This window comes from Notolepis coatsorum (assembly GCF_963971535.1).
Source record: "Notolepis coatsorum genome assembly, chromosome: 5".
Lineage (NCBI taxonomy): Eukaryota > Metazoa > Chordata > Actinopteri > Aulopiformes > Paralepididae > Notolepis > Notolepis coatsorum.
In genome coordinates, this window is record NC_140169.1 from 55,687,852 (window position 1) to 55,707,352 (window position 19,501).

A 19,501-nucleotide genomic window follows, 5' to 3' on the forward strand; every position below is an offset into this window, starting at 1 on the left:
GGAGAGACGGTTCTTTATTGAGACAGTAGGAAGGCTGAGAGGGAGACAGAGGAGAGAAGGTTATTTATTGAGACAGTAGGAAGGCTGAGAGGGAGACAGAGTAGGAAAGACACAGGAGAGAAGGTTCTTTATTGAGACAGTAGGAAGGCTGAGAGGGAGACACAGGAGAGAAGGTTCTTTATTGAGACAGTAGGAAGGCTGAGAGGGAGACAGAGGAGAGAAGGTTATTTATTGAGACAGTAGGAAGGCTGAGAGGGAGACAGAGTAGGAAAGACACAGGAGAGAAGGTTCTTTATTGAGACAGTAGGAAGGCTGAGAGGGAGACACAGGAGAGAAGGTTCTTTATTGAGACAGAAGGAAGGCTGAGAGGGAGACACAGGAGAGAAGGTTCTTTATTGAGACAGTAGGAAGCCTGAGAGGGAGACAGAGGAGAGAAGGTTATTTATTGAGACAGTAGTAAGGCTGAGAGGGAGACTGAGTAGGAAAGACACAGGAGAGAAGGTTATTTATTGAGACAGTAGGAAGGCTGAGAGGGAGACACAGGAGAGAAGGTTCTTTATCGAGACAGTAGGAAGGCTGAAAGGGAGACAGAGATGAGGAGACACAGGAGAGAAGGTTCTTTATTGAGTCAGTAGGAAGGCTGAGAGGGAGACAGAGTAGGGGAGACAGAGTAGAGAAGGTTCTTTATTGAGACAGTAGGAAGGCTGAGAGGGAGACAGAGTAGGGGAGACACAGGAGAGAAGGTTCTTTATTGAGACAGTAGGAAGGCTGAGAGGGAGACAGAGTAGGAGAGACACAGGAGAGAAGGTTCTTTATTGAGACAGTAGGAAGGCTGAGAGGGAGACACAGGAGAGACGGTTCTTTATTGAGACAGTAGGAAGGCTGAGAGGGAGACACAGGAGAGACGGTTCTTTATTGAGACAGTAGGAATGCTGAGAGGGAGACAGAGGAGAGAAGGTTATTTATTGAGACAGTAGGAAGGCTGAGAGGGAGACAGAGTAGGAAAGACACAGGAGGGAAGGTTCTTTATTGAGACAGTAGGAAGGCTGAGAGGGAGACACAGGAGAGAAGGTTCTTTATTGAGACAGTAGGAAGGCTGAGAGGGAGACAGAGGAGAGAAGGTTATTTATTGAGACAGTAGGAAGGCTGAGAGGGAGACAGAGTAGGAAAGACACAGGAGAGAAGGTTCTTTATTGAGACAGTAGGAAGGCTGAGAGGGAGACACAGGAGAGAAGGTTCTTTATTGAGACAGAAGGAAGGCTGAGAGGGAGACACAGGAGAGAAGGTTCTTTATTGAGACAGTAGGAAGCCTGAGAGGGAGACAGAGGAGAGAAGGTTATTTATTGAGACAGTAGGAAGGCTGAGAGGGAGACAGAGTAGGAAAGACACAGGAGAGAAGGTTCTTTATTGAGACAGTAGGAAGGCTGAGAGGGAGACACAGGAGAGAAGGTTCTTTATCGAGACAGTAGGAAGGCTGAAAGGGAGACAGAGATGAGGAGACACAGGAGAGAAGGTTCTTTATTGAGTCAGTAGGAAGGCTGAGAGGGAGACAGAGTAGGGGAGACAGAGTAGAGAAGGTTCTTTATTGAGACAGTAGGAAGGCTGAGAGGGAGACAGAGTAGGGGAGACACAGGAGAGAAGGTTCTTTATTGAGACAGTAGGAAGGCTGAGAGGGAGACAGAGTAGAGGAGACACAGGAGAGAAGGTTCTTTATTGAGACAGTAAGAAGGCTGAGAGGGAGACAGAGTAGGGGAGACAGAGGAGAGAAGGTTCTTTATTGAGACAGTAGGGAGGCTGAGAGGGAGACAGAGTAGGGGAGACACAGAAGAGAAGGTTCTTTATTGAGACAGTAAGAAGGCTGAGAGGGAGACAGAGGAGAGAAGGTTCTTTATTGAGACAGTAGGGAGGCTGAGAGGGAGACAGAGTAGGAAAGACACAGGAGAGAAGGTTCTTTATTGAGACAGTAGGAAGGCTGAGAGGGAGACACAGGAGAGAAGGTTCTTTATTGAGACAGTAGGAAGGCTGAGAGGGAGACACAGGAGAGAAGGTTCTTTATTGAGGCAGTAGGAAGGCTGAGAGGGAGACACAGGAGAGAAGGTTCTTTATTGAGACAGTAGGAAGGCTGAGGGGGAGACAGAGTAGGAGAGACACAGGAGAGAAGGTTCTTTATTGAGACAGTAGGAAGGCTGAGAGGGAGACACAGGAGAGACGGTTCTTTATTGAGACAGTAGGAAGGCTGAGGGGGAGACAGAGTAGAAGAGACACAGGAGAGAAGGTTCTTTATTGAGGCAGTAGGAAGGCTGAGAGGGAGACACAGGAGAGAAGGTTCTTTATTGAGACAGTAGGAAGGCTGAGGGGGAGACAGAGTAGGAGAGACACAGGAGAGAAGGTTCTTTATTGAGACAGTAGGAAGGCTGAGAGGGAGACACAGGAGAGACGGTTCTTTATTGAGACAGTAGGAAGGCTGAGAGGGAGACAGAGGAGAGAAGGTTATTTATTGACAGTAGGAAGGCTGAGAGGGAGACAGAGTAGGAAAGACACAGGAGAGAAGGTTCTTTATTGAGACAGTAGGAAGGCTGAGAGGGAGACACAGGAGAGAAGGTTCTTTATTGAGACAGTAGGAAGGCTGAGAGGGAGACAGAGGAGAGAAGGTTATTTATTGAGACAGTAGGAAGGCTGAGAGGGAGACAGAGTAGGAAAGACACAGGAGAGAAGGTTCTTTATTGAGACAGTAGGAAGGCCGAGAGGGAGACACAGGAGAGAAGGTTCTTTATTGAGACAGAAGGAAGGCTGAGAGGGAGACACAGGAGAGAAGGTTCTTTATTGAGACAGTAGGAAGCCTGAGAGGGAGACAGAGGAGAGAAGGTTATTTATTGAGACAGTAGGAAGGCTGAGAGGGAGACAGAGTAGGAAAGACACAGGAGAGAAGGTTCTTTATTGAGACAGTAGGAAGGCTGAGAGGGAGACACAAGAGAGAAGGTTCTTTATCGAGACAGTAGGAAGGCTGAAAGGGAGACAGAGATGAGGAGACACAGGAGAGAAGGTTCTTTATTGAGTCAGTAGGAAGGCTGAGAGGGACACAGAGTAGGGGAGACAGAGTAGAGAAGGTTCTTTATTGAGACAGTAGGAAGGCTGAGAGGGAGACAGAGTAGGGGAGACACAGGAGAGAAGGTTCTTTATTGAGACAGTAGGAAGGCTGAGAGGGAGACAGAGTAGGAGAGACACAGGAGAGAAGGTTCTTTATTGAGACAGTAGGAAGGCTGAGAGGGAGACACAGGAGAGACGGTTCTTTATTGAGACAGTAGGAAGGCTGAGAGGGAGACACAGGAGAGACGGTTCTTTATTGAGACAGTAGGAAGGCTGAGAGGGAGACAGAGGAGAGAAGGTTATTTATTGAGACAGTAGGAAGGCTGAGAGGGAGACAGAGTAGGAAAGACACAGGAGAGAAGGTTCTTTATTGAGACAGTAGGGAGGCTGAGAGGGAGACACAGGAGAGAAGGTTCTTTATTGAGACAGTAGGAAGGCTGAGAGGGAGACAGAGGAGAGAAGGTTATTTATTGAGACAGTAGGAAGGCTGAGAGGGAGACAGAGTAGGAAAGACACAGGAGAGAAGGTTCTTTATTGAGACAGTAGGAAGGCTGAGAGGGAGACACAGGAGAGAAGGTTCTTTATTGAGACAGAAGGAAGGCTGAGAGGGAGACACAGGAGAGAAGGTTCTTTATTGAGACAGTAGGAAGCCTGAGAGGGAGACAGAGGAGAGAAGGTTATTTATTGAGACAGTAGGAAGGCTGAGAGGGAGACAGAGTAGGAAAGACACAGGAGAGAAGGTTCTTTATTGAGACAGTAGGAAGGCTGAGAGGGAGACACAGGAGAGAAGGTTCTTTATCGAGACAGTAGGAAGCCTGAAAGGGAGACAGAGATGAGGAGACACAGGAGAGAAGGTTCTTTATTGAGTCAGTAGGAAGGCTGAGAGGGAGACAGAGTAGGGGAGACAGAGTAGAGAAGGTTCTTTATTGAGACAGTAGGAAGGCTGAGAGGGAGACAGAGTAGGGGAGACACAGGAGAGAAGGTTCTTTATTGAGACAGTAGGAAGGCTGAGAGGGAGACAGAGTAGGGGAGACACAGGAGAGAAGGTTCTTTATTGAGACAGTAAGAAGGCTGAGAGGGAGACAGAGGAGAGAAGGTTCTTTATTGAGACAGTAGGGAGGCTGAGAGGGAGACAGAGTAGGAAAGACACAGGAGAGAAGGTTCTTTATTGAGACAGTAGGAAGGCTGAGAGGGAGACACAGGAGAGAAGGTTCTTTATTGAGACAGTAGGAAGGCTGAGAGGGAGACACAGGAGAGAAGGTTCTTTATTGAGACAGTAGGAAGGCTGAGAGGGAGACACAGGAGAGACGGTTCTTTATTGAGACAGTAGGAAGGCTGAGAGGGAGACACAGGAGAGAAGGTTCTTTATTGAGACAGTAGGAAGGCTGAGAGGGAGACACAGGAGAGAAGGTTCTTTATTGAGACAGTAGGAAGGCTGAGAGGGAGACAGAGTAGGAGAGACACAGGAGAGAAGGTTCTTTATTGAGACAGTAGGAAGGCTGAGAGGGAGACAGAGTAGGAGACACAGGAGAGAAGGTTCTGTATTGAGACAGTAGGAAGGCTGAGAGGGAGACAAAGTAGGGCAGACACAGGAGAGAAGGTTCTTTATTGAGACAGTAGGAAGGCTGAGAGGGAGACAGAGTAGGAGAGACACAGGAGAGATGGTTCTTTATTGAGACAGTAGGAAGGCTGAGAGGGAGACACAGGAGAGAAGGTTCTTTATTGAGACTGCAGGGAGGCTGAGAGGAGACACAGGATGGAAGGTTCTTTATTGAGACAGTAGGACGGCTGAGAGGGACAGACAGGTGAGAAGGTTCTTTATTGAGACAGTAGGAAGGCTGAGAGGGAGACAGAGTAGGGGAGGCACAGGAGAGAACGTTCTTTATTGAGACAGTAGAACGGCTGAGAGGGAGACATAATAGGAGAGACAGTTGTTTATTGTTGGCTGAGAAGGAGACACAGGAGAGAAGGTTCTTTATTGAGACATAAAAAGCTGGGAACGGCTTGATAAATTATGAGATGACCTTGTAATGTGTGCATATTGTGGAACATTTCACATGTATCCATGCATTTGGGGAATTGCCTTCAACTTCAATACGGCGTGTAGCACATGTTTTGAACCACCGGGGGGCAGGAGTGTACTTTTGAATGGCATTTTCTGGAACCAATAGATTCCTCCAAATTGCATTCAGTTCAGCATTTTGCATTCAAACTGCATTGAAGAGGAATAATAAAGGAGTGACGGACAAAAAAGACGGACGGACGCACGGACAAATCGATAGACAAGTCCAGGTTCTCATGAGTTTACTTGTACTCTGTAGACGTGTCGGTCCACGGAGGCTGCGGCTGGGGAGCGCGTGGAGGCCCTTCGCGGGCTCCGTGAGACCCTGACGCCAGAAGTGCAGTTGTCAAGTGAAACCCGTGGCACAGTGCCCCTACAGGACAGGTGAGGTAATGCAGGAGGGGGACATCGTCGATCAGTGATGCCGCCAGTAGTGCCTCTTTGGTGGCAATATCAAAGTCTGCCCAGAATCAACCACTAGGGGGCAGAGCAGAGTGTGTAGCAGGTGGGTGACGATATCAACCACTAGGGGGCGGAGCAGAGTGTGTAGCAGGGGGTGACGATATCAACCACTAGGGGGCGGAGCAGAGTGTGTAGCAGGGGGTGACGATATCAACCACTATCGTTTGGAAGTGTTTGTCTGTACAGCTGCTCATAATTGACTATATTGTTGAGGGTTATGGGAGGTTTGAGGGTGGAGGGAGGGTTGTGGGAGGGTTGAGGGAGGGTTGAGGGAGGGTTGTGGGAGGGTTGTTTGGTGTGAGGCTGGTGATATTAAGTGATGCCCCTCCCCTCCCCTCCCCTCCTGTTGTGGTTCTTAACTCAGCAGGGCGGAGCAGGTCAGAGGCCTCGCCCCCCAGAGAGCGGCCGCTACGCAGGCATCTGGCTCGCGGCCAATCAGGAGCATCCAGACGCCTCTCCCGGCCCGCCCACAACAACAACACCACCTCTCACCTCCGGTTAACACCTGCTCACTGGACGCACCGGACCGCCCACTGGATGTCAGGTTCCTCCTCCCGCCACAGGTTCAAGGCCGGCACCATGCAGCATCTGGGAAGGACCACCACAGCGATCAGAAACAAGAGCTGCTGCTGCATGTCGAGGACCCCTCACTGAAGGTCCACAGGCGGATACTTGGCGTTCAAACGAGCCGTCGGCAGCAAGGACCGGTGCTGCTGGCACAGGTATGGAGAGAAACCACACGGCGGTGTTTTAATAATAATAATAATAATAATAATAATAATAATAATAATAATAATAATAATTCATTGTATTGTGTTATCCTTCTGTAGTGTCGCAGTGAAAGGGTTAACCTTTTTGAGTGGTAGTGAAAGGGTTAAAGGGATACTTCAGTATAACTAGTTTCAGCAGTCTCACCTCTTATCTAAAGTCATCTACTAGTAAACTATAGTGACCCCTGCTGGTCGTCTGCTGTCAACACACCAGCGTTCCTCCCAGGCGTCAGGCTCCTCATTCACTTCCATTCATTTTGAGGACAGAGTTTAAATATTGTAGTGTTTTGAAGTTGATGCGTTCCTCGATTGGGAGCCAGTGGAGAGAGTGGAGGACAGGAGTGATGTGTTTGGTTTTTACTACCAAAGCCGCACTGCGCATGTAAACGGATGAGAGAGAAACTTTAAAAACATTTAAAGGTAGAATCTGTAATGTCGTCAAATCCCCCCCCCCCCCCCAATTATCCTTCCATCTGAATCGTTTTGATATTCAGTGAATCATTTGAAACGGATATTTCCTGTTTCTTAATTTAGAATGAACACGGTTATTAGTAAAACAATCCTAATTTCCACCGGAATGCGTTTTTCCGTTACCCAGTCAGCACTGCATCGCTTGGATGTAAAACTGGCCTTTGGCCTTTACCTAAGCCCCGCCCGCTGGCCATGCAGAGACAGATCCAGAAGCTTGATTGGCCGCGCTGGACGCTCTTAAGCCACAGCACCAGCTGTAGAGGAGACACTAATCCACGGTAATTGGATAGGCTCACCGCTCCTCCTCGACTCCGCTCTTCATTGTAACTGTTGTTGCCCCCCCCCCCCCCCTCGTCTCCTAGGCGATCGTCAGGGGGGACAACGTGGACAGCAGACAGACAGCGGAGCGGACCATTGTTGCGGCCACCACCCCCCCCCAGCAGGAAGCGTGCTCGTCGGAACAGGAAGTGGTGGAAAGGTAAGGGTCCATGTTTCGGTGGGCTCTGACGCTGCGTCTGTTGTGACACTTCACGTGGGACCTAACGGATCAGGTTGGCAGAGCAAGAGGCTAATTAAAATCTGGCACAAGTTAGTTATTGCTATCTGTGGCTACGGCGGATGACGAGTTGTTGTGTATATCTGTAACGGATGGTATCGTGAAGCGCAGTCATGAAGGACTTCAGATGTTGTGAAGTGACTGGGCTGAGTAGAGGTGCTATGGGTTAAACTCACTCTCACCCTCAAAAGACACATAGACACGTTACAAAGCAGTGAACTCACCTCTTGGTATAGTCAAGTCAAGTCAAGTCAGTTTTATTTATATAGCACATTTCCAGGCAGCGGCAGCTGGCACCAAAGTACTTCACAGGCAGGTTGATAAACAGGTAGGACACAGTAAAACAAAGAGGATAGAAGGGCCAGGGGTCTAGTGGTGATTAAGTGGGGGGAAGGCCAAGGAGAACAGGTAGGTTTTTAAAAGTGATTTAAAAGCCTGCACGGTCTGGGCGGTCCGTACGCTGAGGGGGAGGCTGTTCCACAATCTAGGCGCTGCGGTGGAGAAGGCTCTGTCTCCCCTAGTCTTGAGCCTAGTTCTAGGCACCACCAGTAGCAGCTGGTCAGCTGATCTGAGGGATCGTGGGGGGTGTGGCGGTGCAGGAGTTTGGACAGATAGGGAGGAGCCGTGCCATTTAGTGATTTAAAAATATTTAGGGCCAATTTAAAATCGATCCTAAAGCGGACAGCGGTCTGTGCTGTTGCCCGCGGCGTGGGAGACCCGGCTTCGAAACTCCCTCGGGCATCGAAGTTTAAGGTGACGGTGTCACAACCGTTACACACATCTCCCAATAATGCGACAAGCGAGGAGAGATGGACCTCTTTCCTTTGCTTTGTATCAAAGGGAAATATTATGAATTTATTATCCATGTTTTTCCTCCTTGCTTCTCCGGCCACTGTGAGCCACTCTGGGCTGTGTGTTGGCAAACTGCAATGTCAGTTAGTGTCACTACTTCATTGGGTTTGTGGACAGATTGATATGATGAATATCATTTATTTTTTACTTGCCAATGTCCACTGTCACCTACCCACGACCCCATTTTGGGTCGCGACCCGTAGTTTGAGAACCACTGCTCTAGCGAGTCCCGTCACGTCATCTTCTGCCCCCCCCCCCCCTCAGGTACAGAGAGTCCTGCCTGGCCTTCGACTCTCAGCTCCAGAGGAACCAGCGCTGTCTGGAGGCCGACATCCTCTCAGAGCCGCACAGCACCGCTGCCCTACGCTCCCAACACACACACCTGCAGGTGAGTGGAAGGAGCCAACACACACACACACACACACACACACCTGCAGGCAAGTGGGAGGAGCCAACACACACACACACACCTGCAGGCAAGTGGGAGGAGCCAACACACACACCTGCAGGTGAGTGGGAGGAGCCAACACACACACACCTGCAGGTGAGTGGGCGGAGCCTTCCTTTCAGATACTCCACTGAGACCCAACACACACCTGCATGCGAGTGGGAGGAGCAAACACACACACACCTGCATGAGAGTGGGAGGAGCCAACACACACCTGCAGGTGAGTGGGAGGAGCCAACACACAAACACCTGCATGTGAGTGGGCGGAGCCAACACACACACACCTGCATGTGAGTGGGCGGAGCCTTCCTTTCAGATACTCCACTGAGACCCAACACACACACCTGTAGGCGAGTGGGAGGAGCAAACACACACACCTGCATGAGAGTGGGAGGAGCCAACACACACACACACACCTGCAGGCGAGTGGGAGGAGCAAACACACACACACCTGCATGCGAGTGGGAGGAGCCAACACACACACATGCAGGCAAGTGGGAGGAGCCTAACTTTCAGATACTCCACTGACAGCCACTGACTCAGTTCATTATCTTATTATTATCTATTATCTTAGAGTATCTTTTCTGTACCTTTCCTTATAGTTGAGTCAAATTCAGAAATGTTTACTTATTATAACAACTCTATTATTCTATTAATATAACTCATTATAATTCCATTATTTTATATATAAATATATATATATATATTTATATAATACAATTATATTTTACATTGATTATAATTACCTACTGCTTTCACCGTCTACAACTGCCCTACACTGTAATCATAGTGATCATAATAATCACAACGACCTACCTCATATTATTGTCCATAATATAACTCTGTATGATAGCATGTACAATAGCTGAGCCACTGCCCAATATTATGTATATACCCATATTTGTCTGAATCAAATCAAATCAGCAGCACTTTGGTCAACCTGGGTTGTTTTTAAATATGCTATATATAAACACATTTGACCGTGACCTTATTTGTATGGTGAAGAAGCAGCGTAGTTAACTCCAGTATCAGAGTATAGTTTCGTCCCACAGTGTGATGTGCTCTGTCCCACTCTGGCTTCCTGCTCCTTTATCTCACTGTGTCTCTGGACTCTGGACTTCTCTCTGCATCTCCACTAATCTCCTGTAGTGTACAGGTTGCTTCTCTATAGTGGAGCAGTTGAATAGAGACGGTGCTGTAAACGTGCGCTCTCTGCTACACCGTGTTACAAAGACAAGCGGAAACATCAGGAGAAAACACATCAGGTGGTCATTCGGTTGTCCTGCAGGGAGTGTGATTTCTATCTGTGTGTGTGTGTGTCTTCTCAACAGGCTCTCAGGAAGGACACGGAGGCGCTATGGTTTGAGTTTGAGCTCCAGTCTTCCCAGCTCTCCCGCGTCCCCCTGACCGCGGAGGGGGGAGACGAGAGGGGGGGAGACGAGAGGACGTCCAGGCGCCTCGTCCAGCAGTGGCGAGGACAACAGATCTACCTGCAGACCAGGTGCCGTCAGTCCACCTCTACACACTACTTTCCCCTCCACCTCACACAGCCTACTGAGTAATACAGTAGATTGATTGAAAACTTTATTAACAGATTGCAGAATGGGTACAGTACAGTACAGCTCAATACACACAATTGTTAAGGGGATGCAGACCAGAGAAAGACTTTCGTCTTGTTTACATCAGGGTCCCACCATTTTCAATTCATCATGACATTTATGACATACACGACATACAGATATACAGATATATATCATGACATTTATGACATGCATGACATACAGGTATACAGTACTGTTAAATTTGTGACATACAAGACAGAGATTCTAACAGAAAATATATACATACGATGGGGAGGAAACTGTACATTAGGAGGGGGTGGGTGGGTGGGAGTATGGGGAGTCTGAGAAAGTCACTTCTCTCTTTAAATCCAATTTATTATTATTATTATTATTATTATTATTATTATTATTATTATTATTATTATTATTATTATTATTATTATTATTATTATTATTATTATTATTATTATTATTATTATTATTATTATTATTATTATTATTATTATTATTATTATTATTATTATTATTATTATTATTATTATTATTATTATTATTATTATTATTATTATTATTATTATTATTATTATTATTATTATTATTATTATTATTATTATTATTATTATTATTATTATTATTATTATTATTATTATTATTATTATTATTATTATTATTATTATTATTATTTATTATTATGGTCTGTAGCTCTCACCTCCATAGCCATGAAGTGCTTTGAGAAGCTAGTAAAGGGCTACATCTGCTCCTCCCTCCCCATCAACATGGACCCCCTGCAATTTGCATACCGCCCCAACAGGTCCACGGAGGACGCCATAGCCCATGTGCTGCACACAGCAGCATCACACCTGGACAAGAGGCAGGGGAACTATGTGAGAATGCTATTCATCGACTACAGCTCGGCATTCAATACCATAGTCCCCTCCATACTCATAGCCAAGCTCAGGGACCTGGGCTTGAACTATGACCTCTGCCAGTGGGTCTTGGACTTCCTGACGGGCAGACCCCAGGTGGTGAGAGCAGGCAACTGCACCTCCTCATCCATCACCCTCAACATAGGGGCCCCCCAGGGCTGTGTTCTGAGTCCCCTCCTCTACTCCCTGTACACACACGACTGTGTGGCTCAGCGGAGTAGCAATACAATCATCAAATTAGCTGACGACACAGTGGTGGTGGGCCTGATCTCTGCCAACGACGAGAGGGCCTACCTGGAAGAGGTCAAGGTCCTGGCGGGATGGTGCCAGGAAAACAGCCTCTCCCTGAACGTCAGCAAAACAAAGGAGATGATTGTGGACTTCAGGAGGTCGGGGGTCAAGGACTACAGCCCCCTCAGCATCGACGGGGCACCGGTTGAGAGAGTCAACAGCTTTAAGTACCTCGGAGCCTACATATCCGAGGACTTGACATGGACCACACACATTGACAGTGTTGTGAAGAAGGCACGACAACGCCTCTACTTCCTCAGGCGCCTAAGGAAGTTCCAAGTCAGTCAGAAGATCCTTAAGAACTTCTACTCATGTACAATAGAGAGCATCCTGACTGGCAACATCACCTCCTGGTTTGGGAATAGCACTGCACAAGACCGAATGCAGACTACAAAGAGTGACACGTTCAGCCGAACGCACAATTGGAGGGGGGCTCCCCACCCTCCAGAACATTTACAACAAGCGTTGCAGGGGCAAGGCTAAGAGAATCATTAAAGACTCCAGTCACCCGAACAACTGCCTCTTTGAACTGCTGCGGTCAGGCAAGCGATACCGGAGTCTCAAGGCGAGCACAGAAAGACTCAGAAGAAGCTTCTATCCCCAGGCCATCAGGCTGCTAAACGAACAATGAACACTACACAACAACAACCATCAAACGCACATAGCACACACATCCACACGCACACACTCACTTTAAACAAACACACTGTAGCACCCACTCCACACACTTTATAGCACACACTCACTTTAAACAAACACACTGTAGCACCCACTCCCCACACTTTATATTTATTGATGAAGGATTGCACTACAACTCGTACACCTTACTGTAAATTGTACCTAAATTGTACCTCATCCCATTTCTGCTTTGCACTATATAGTACTGTACATTAGTACACTGCATAGTATTGTATATTATATGGTAACTCAGTTACGTCTATTCTGCATCGAACATTGTACATATGTCTATACTGAACACTGTGACCTCATTTTCTACTTCTATTTTCTACTTCTAAATTACATGCTATACTATGTTATTTGATACTATCTTGTCTAGCACAGTCTCTGGAGCGTAACAGTAAGAAGCATTTTGTATGAAAGTATTCTGTACTTCTGTATGACAACTATTAAAGAAACTTGAATTATTCATTATTATTATTATTATTATTATTATTATTATTATTATTATTATTATTATTATTATTATTATTATTATTATTATTATTATTATTATTATTATTATTATTATTATTATTATTATTATTATTATTATTATTATTATTATTATTATTATTATTATTATTATTATTATTATTATTATTATTATTATTATTATTATTTGTTAAGAGTCAGATAGTCCTAACAGTTCTCAAGTTCACCAGCCGTTAGTTCTCCAGTAATTGGCAGCAGTCCGTGCCCACAGTTGTATAGGATACAAGGGAAAGGAAGCCGTTTTGACAGAAATTGAAAGGTGACAAATATATTTGTGTATATTTTGGTCCGTTTTCCCGTTAGAATGGCCTCCTTAGACAAGACGGCTGACCTAATGGAGTCGGCGGAGCATCAGATCACACTGATCACAGAGCAGCTGGAGCGGATCATCAGGCAGCCGGTGGCCATCTCCTCCCTGGCCGTGGCTGATCCCAGAACTGCCTCTGACTTGAAGGTATTGACTGTGGCTCTTCTCTGACGATTGAAGGATTTACATTGACATTTTACTAGGCATTTATTGCAGACTCACACGAGATACAAGCTTTGTGACGTGAAAATGAAAAGGAATCTAATAATAATAATTAGGGATGTCCGATATTATCGGCCTACCGATATTATCGGCCGATATCGGCATTAAAATGTGATATCGGAAAATATCTGTATCGGTTTTCAAAAAAAAATTAAATTATTTACCCAGGCAAGCAAGTAAGAACAAATTCTGATTTTATTTATTGTCAAATAAACCCTGCATATATCGGTATCGGTTGATATCGGTATCGGAAATTAAGAGTTGGACAATATCGGTATATCGGTATCGGTAAAAAAGCCAATATCGAGCATCCCTAATAATAATAATAATACATTTTATTAGGGATGTCCGATATTATCGGCCTACCGATATTATCGGCCGATATTGGCATTAAAATGGGATATCGGAAAATATCGGTATCGTTTTTTTTTTTACATTTCTATAACATTTATTTACTCAGGCAAGCAAGTAAGAACAACTTCTGATTTTATTTATTGTCAAAAGTATGCATAATGTTATGTTAATTCCTCAACAAGACATATGTAATGTTAATTACCTGAAATTATTCAGTTTTTTGGGGGGGGGAAATATATCGGTATCGGTTGATATCGGTATCGGAAATTAAGAGTTGGACAATATTGGTATATCGGTATCGGTAAAAAAGCCAATATCGAGCATACCTACATTTTATTTATAAAGCGCTTTTCAAGAACCCAAAGACGCTGACAATGGGAAAACAAATGAACAGAGAAACAAAGAACCACATGGAATAAGCAACAGTATGAAGACGCAGGACATAAAACCACGGGTAACAAGTAACAAATAACAAATAAGTCCAGTAGGGGAACAGTCAGGGAAGTAAGGAAACCGAGGGGAGGGGGGGGGGGGGGGGGGGGGGGGGGGACAGGAGAGGGAGAGAAAGTAGGGAAGGGGAAGGGGGCGTTATTTTTAAACCTAGCCGCATTTCTCGGAGACGCTCTCTGATTGGCCGGCGCCTGTTTCTACACTGGTTAAGCTTAGGGACTCTTTCAAAGTTGGTTAAGGTTAGAGTTTGTCTTAGAGCAGGGCCCTGTTTCTTGTACGTGGTTCAACTAAGTCGATCAAGATGTCATTATCCAGCTTCAGTTAACCCGATGTTTGAAGCCGGGATTTTCCTGTTCCACGAAGGTGGATTCAGTCTCGTTAACTCAAGCCAGACTTGCGACTCAGGCTAAATGCGCGCGGCCGCTTTAGGTGAAAAGCCAGCACGTATCGATGGCAGAGATCCTGATTCTCTAACGGCATTGATTGATTAATTGATTTAAGACTTTATTGACAGATTGCAATACGGCTCAATCGCCTCGCCGACAAGTTAAATGCGTTATCTATAGGCTAATTTTAAGTCCCTCATTACCTCAATCAATCAGATTATATTTCTTTAAACTTGCCTGCTGGATTGAATAATCAAATGAGATCTTGCTAGCAAAAATAATTAGTTAACTGTTATACAGAATTACGATACGGCTCTCTTACCCATTGATTGATGTATAGTCAATCTTTAACTTATCTCCAATGTGGTCTAACGGGTTGTTCTTTTGACTTTCACACAGACGACCGGGGTTCGAGACCCTAGTCGTCTCCTTCTTTTTGCAATATAGGAATAATTCAATTTGGTGCACGTTGAGAGCTATATAAAGAATGACATCCTCAATGCATGTAGATTTATAATATTTTAACTTAAAACCAGGCTACTTTGGCGTATAATCATTAATATTATATTCAAAAAAATCCTATTGGAAACACCGGGTTTTGAACCCCGGTCGCTGGGTTGGCAGGCTTGAGCACTAACGCTGCACCACTGTGCCAGATGGGATAAATCCATTGTTTATACATTAATGAACGAGAGACCCGTGTTTAGAATATCCTTTGTTTTGAATGAAGTTTATCTCTTTATCCTCATTCATTAATGTGACGTCAACGGCTCATTCAATTTCTCAAATCCGTCAAACAGCGCATCTCATCAGACATCTTAATCCCAGTTACAATTAAAATAACCACATAATGTGTACATCGCACGAGCGAGCGCCACCGTCGCCACGGTATATATAACGTGCATTATTTAGGACAAAGTGAATTTAGTATCAGCATTTTGGGTCTATTTTACATTTCAAAAGCCCCCTCTGGAAGAATGGAGCACAAAAACGTAATTCAGAATGGTATAATGCAGATCGTAGACTGTGGGAATAGTTTCAGGAAACGAGCTGTCACTTTCTTTGCGGGGGCGTGGCTCTGCGTGATCCGGCTAACTTGAACTTGAACTCTGCTTTCGACCAGGCTCAAACTTTTGGATCTGTTGTCATGGTGATTTGGAAAATCCACGTACATGGAACCGGAAAGTCCGGCTAACTCAGTTATCCAGTTAAAGTTATCCGGCTAACTCAGTTATCCAGGTACAAGAAACAGGGCCCAGGGCGATAGAACGGCAGGTAGTTTGCAGGCTGTTCGACGCGGAAATGGGCAGAGACACAGCTCGTCACGCGATTGGGCAAACATGTCAGTGGCCAATCAGAGAGTGTCAGTCAGTGGCCAATCAGAGAGCGTCTCCGAAAAATGCGGCTAGGTTTAAAAATAACGTGGGAAGGGGAGGTGGTAGGTTGGAGGAGGGTGGTTATGGGTAGAGAAGGTTGTATGCTTGGGAGAACAGGTAGGTTTTAGAATCCAATCTGTTGAATTGTATACAGTATTGTATATAGTATACCTTTAACATTGACAGACTGTACACAGTAGTACACCTTTAACCTCTTAAGTAGGGATGTCTGATATTATCGGCCTACCGATATTATCGGCCGATATCGGCATTAAAATGTGATATCGGAAAATATCGGTATCGGTTTTCAATTTTCTTTTTATTTTTTTAATTTTTTTTTAACATTTCTATAGAAATGATGTCCGATATTATCGGCCTACCGATATTATCGGCCGATATCGGCATTAAAATGTGATATCGGTTGATATCGGTATCGGAAATTAAGAGTTGGACAATATCGGTATATCGGTATCGGTAAAAAAGCCAATATCGAGCATCCCTACTCTTAAGCCCTAGCCATATTTACAGAAAATCCACCTAAAAGTACATACCCAAGTAAATGGAAGGCTGCTCCACTTCTACAAGTCCCATTTGCATGTTCTTGGTGTCTAGCGACATCTATGGACCCCAGGGAATGTATTCCCAGTAGGGGTGTAACGGCACGTGTATTCGTCTCCTGCAACTTCACGGTACGGCCGTCACGGTTCGGTACATCCAGCCATACGACGAATACGTCTCATACGACACTAGGTGAAACTATAGGGTTCCACGTTTTACAAATGTATGCTCAATATCTTTACTTTACTTTACACTGGCTTACTAACAGTCTTAACACAGAAGGTCATTCATTTAACGTTGAATATCAAGCTTGTATTGCCACATTTAGATGATGAATAAAACGTTGAAGCTTGTAAAGGCAGGATGACAAGGCGACATAACAAATTAACACGCACTCTGCACTGGGCTGTTTCCTCCCCTCCTCCCCTCCCCCCTTACTACAGGTGTCCCTGAAACAAAACCATGAATGAATGATAATAATGACACTTAAAATCATTCTTTGATTGCTGTTGTTATAGGGTTAGGGTCTTTACTCTTGGCTACATTTGAAAAAGAAACGCAAAATCACTTAATACGGACTGTATTGATCTATTTGTGATGTGAAATATATCTCGGCCGATCAGGCTTAAGAGGTTAACATTGACAAACTGTATACAGTAGTACACCTATAACATTTACATTTACATTTCACATCGTACATTACATTTACACACTGTTTACAGTAATTGTAACTGAGGGGTACAATTCCCTGACTGTATTGATAAGTATGGTATCATTAAACCACTACCGCTTTATGTACTTTAATTACTGGCCATACAGTACATGATATATGAATATAATGAACACTTCCCACAATGAACCGGTTCTACACAAAGTTGTCTTTAAGTATTTATTGCAGCAAAAGGTACATAATACTTCTCGATATACTTTGAATGCACTTGTAAGGCAAAGGAATGTGCGTAGGCAAATCAACAATGAATGTCCATTCTCTGGTTACGCAGGAGGTAGTTATACAACCTGAATCTTAGGGAATTATATCTATGGTACACTAGTAATATAGCGGGAGATACTGGAAGGGTCCCCCTGGTTGTAAGCCAGCAGGGGTAGAAGATCTGTCGGTAGTAGAGAGTCTGGTCAACGATGACTAAGGAGACTCCAAGTACAGGAGACGGTGCAATAGCCTCTTGATCCACAGACAAATACAGCTGTTCTCCGTAGACTGTAGCTCCACAGTGAAGAAAGCTAGCCGGCCTCAGGCTCTCTGAGGCGCCGACTCGACTTGGCTCCTCGCGGGGTAAATCCAACACGTGCAGGCGTCTGCGATTCTCCGATCCATAAATCACAGGACCAAAGCAAATATATTCCAGCCGCAAAGGGCTATGTAGTCGTCGGGTAGATTAATCCAGTGTACATGTCCACACGGTTCTCGTCTAGGTCTCCTCGGGTGAAAGCGCAATGAAAGCAGCCCAGCCTGGATAAGAACTCTAGCTAATACGAGGAAGCGTTGGGGATGCTGGTCACTGTAGAACTTTAGCCGCACGATACACTATACACAAATAGACTATTATTGACTTAATAGAAATATGTCGCACTCGACGGTATAGCGCCAAACTCTGACAATTCAGTTATTAATTCGCACGCGGTCTCAATGCTCTATTCTGGGGCCAAACAGGCCATACTTCACCGCACGTTGTATCGTGGGTGAGGCTTCAACTTATTGGGTAACTCTTGACTTCTGACTAAATAAGACTAAGTGCTTCTGTATTCACCTGCGCCGTATTTATACGCACGGTGAACAAACTAGTGCCAATGACATTTCTGTCTCGTATCCCTGGGCAAGGCCGGGCATGCACAGACATGTCTTGACGGTGACTTTGAACCTGACTCCGGAGGCGCGGCTCTGGCGCCGGTGGACCGCTGTCCAATAGGAGAATGAAATATTATGGTCTGGGCTAAGGGGATATTCCGTGTATATGTACAAGGAATATACAAGGGATATCAAACGATATACAAATACTATGCAATATATATCAATAAATAAATATATATATTCGGTTTAATCTGATCCTTTGTAACAGTAATACATATTTTACATTGACAAACTGTATACAGTAGCTTTAACATTGACCAACTGTATACATTTACATTTAGTAGTAATAGTACTAGTAGTAGTTTATTCAGTCATCATCTCACACAATACAATAATATGTACAATCATTTAACAACAATATTTGATTTTTACAGTGACTGAAAAGGTACAGACTGAAGCATAATGCTTATACGTGCCTGTCCTATATTCTTAACCAAATTAAGACTCCAAAACAGTATTCTAAAAGAAAATAGCAAAAAACAGTATTATTCACCTTTGTAGTTTTCAAAAATAGCTTTACAAACCATTTTCATTTAGTCATTTAGTCATTTAGCTGAACGCTTTTATCCAAAGCGACTTACAAATTCTGTACGACAAGTCATCAGGAAGGGCACAACTCTATCAGCTGAGTAACCATGTTCATCAAATGGTGGAATGAACTACCCACCCCAGTTAGGACAGCCGAAACCCGTCCAATCTTTCGCCGTCGACTAAAGACGTACTTCTTCAACCATTATCTAAAAAAATAAAAAATTAAATAAAAAGATATCTAATCCTAACTAACCTTACTGTCATGCACTTGTCCTAATAAACTAACCTACACTGTAACACTCAACACCTTGATGAACATTGTTACTCAGCTGATAGAGTCGTGCCCTTCCTGATGACTTGTCGTACAGAACTTGTAAGTCGCTTTGGATAAAAGCGTCAGCTAAATGACTAAATGTAAATGTAAATCAAAGTGTTGAGTGCTACAGTGTAGGTTAGTTTATTAGGACACGTGCATGACAGTAAGGTTAGTTAGGGTTAGAATTTTTTTTGAATTTCTTTTCCCGCTTTAACATGGACCAAACTGTATACAGTACCTTTAACATGGACCAAACTGTATACAGTACCTTTAACATGGACCAAACTGTATACAGTACCTTTAACATGGACCAAACTGTATACAGTACCTTTAACATGGACCAAACTGTATACAGTACCTTTAACATGGACCAAACTGTATACAGTACCTTTAACATGGACCAAACTGTATACAGTACCTTTAACATGGACC

The 19,501-nt window shown here is 44.5% G+C and overlaps 1 protein-coding gene across 1 annotated transcript in view; it reads left to right on the top strand.

The window, feature by feature from the left end:
- The window catches only part of syne2a (spectrin repeat containing, nuclear envelope 2a), a gene marked incomplete at its 5' end in the record, with an annotated part of 351,160 nt that overhangs the window by 101,464 nt on the left and 230,195 nt on the right, over window positions 1-19,501 (top strand). Inside the window, 6 exons of the mRNA XM_084314110.1 lie at window positions 5,409-5,533; window positions 5,976-6,333; window positions 7,215-7,330; window positions 8,525-8,648; window positions 10,040-10,209; window positions 13,003-13,153. Coding sequence (XP_084170236.1) covers window positions 5,409-5,533; window positions 5,976-6,333; window positions 7,215-7,330; window positions 8,525-8,648; window positions 10,040-10,209; window positions 13,003-13,153 — 1,044 coding nt within the window. The remainder of the gene's footprint in view (window positions 1-5,408; window positions 5,534-5,975; window positions 6,334-7,214; window positions 7,331-8,524; window positions 8,649-10,039; window positions 10,210-13,002; window positions 13,154-19,501) is intronic.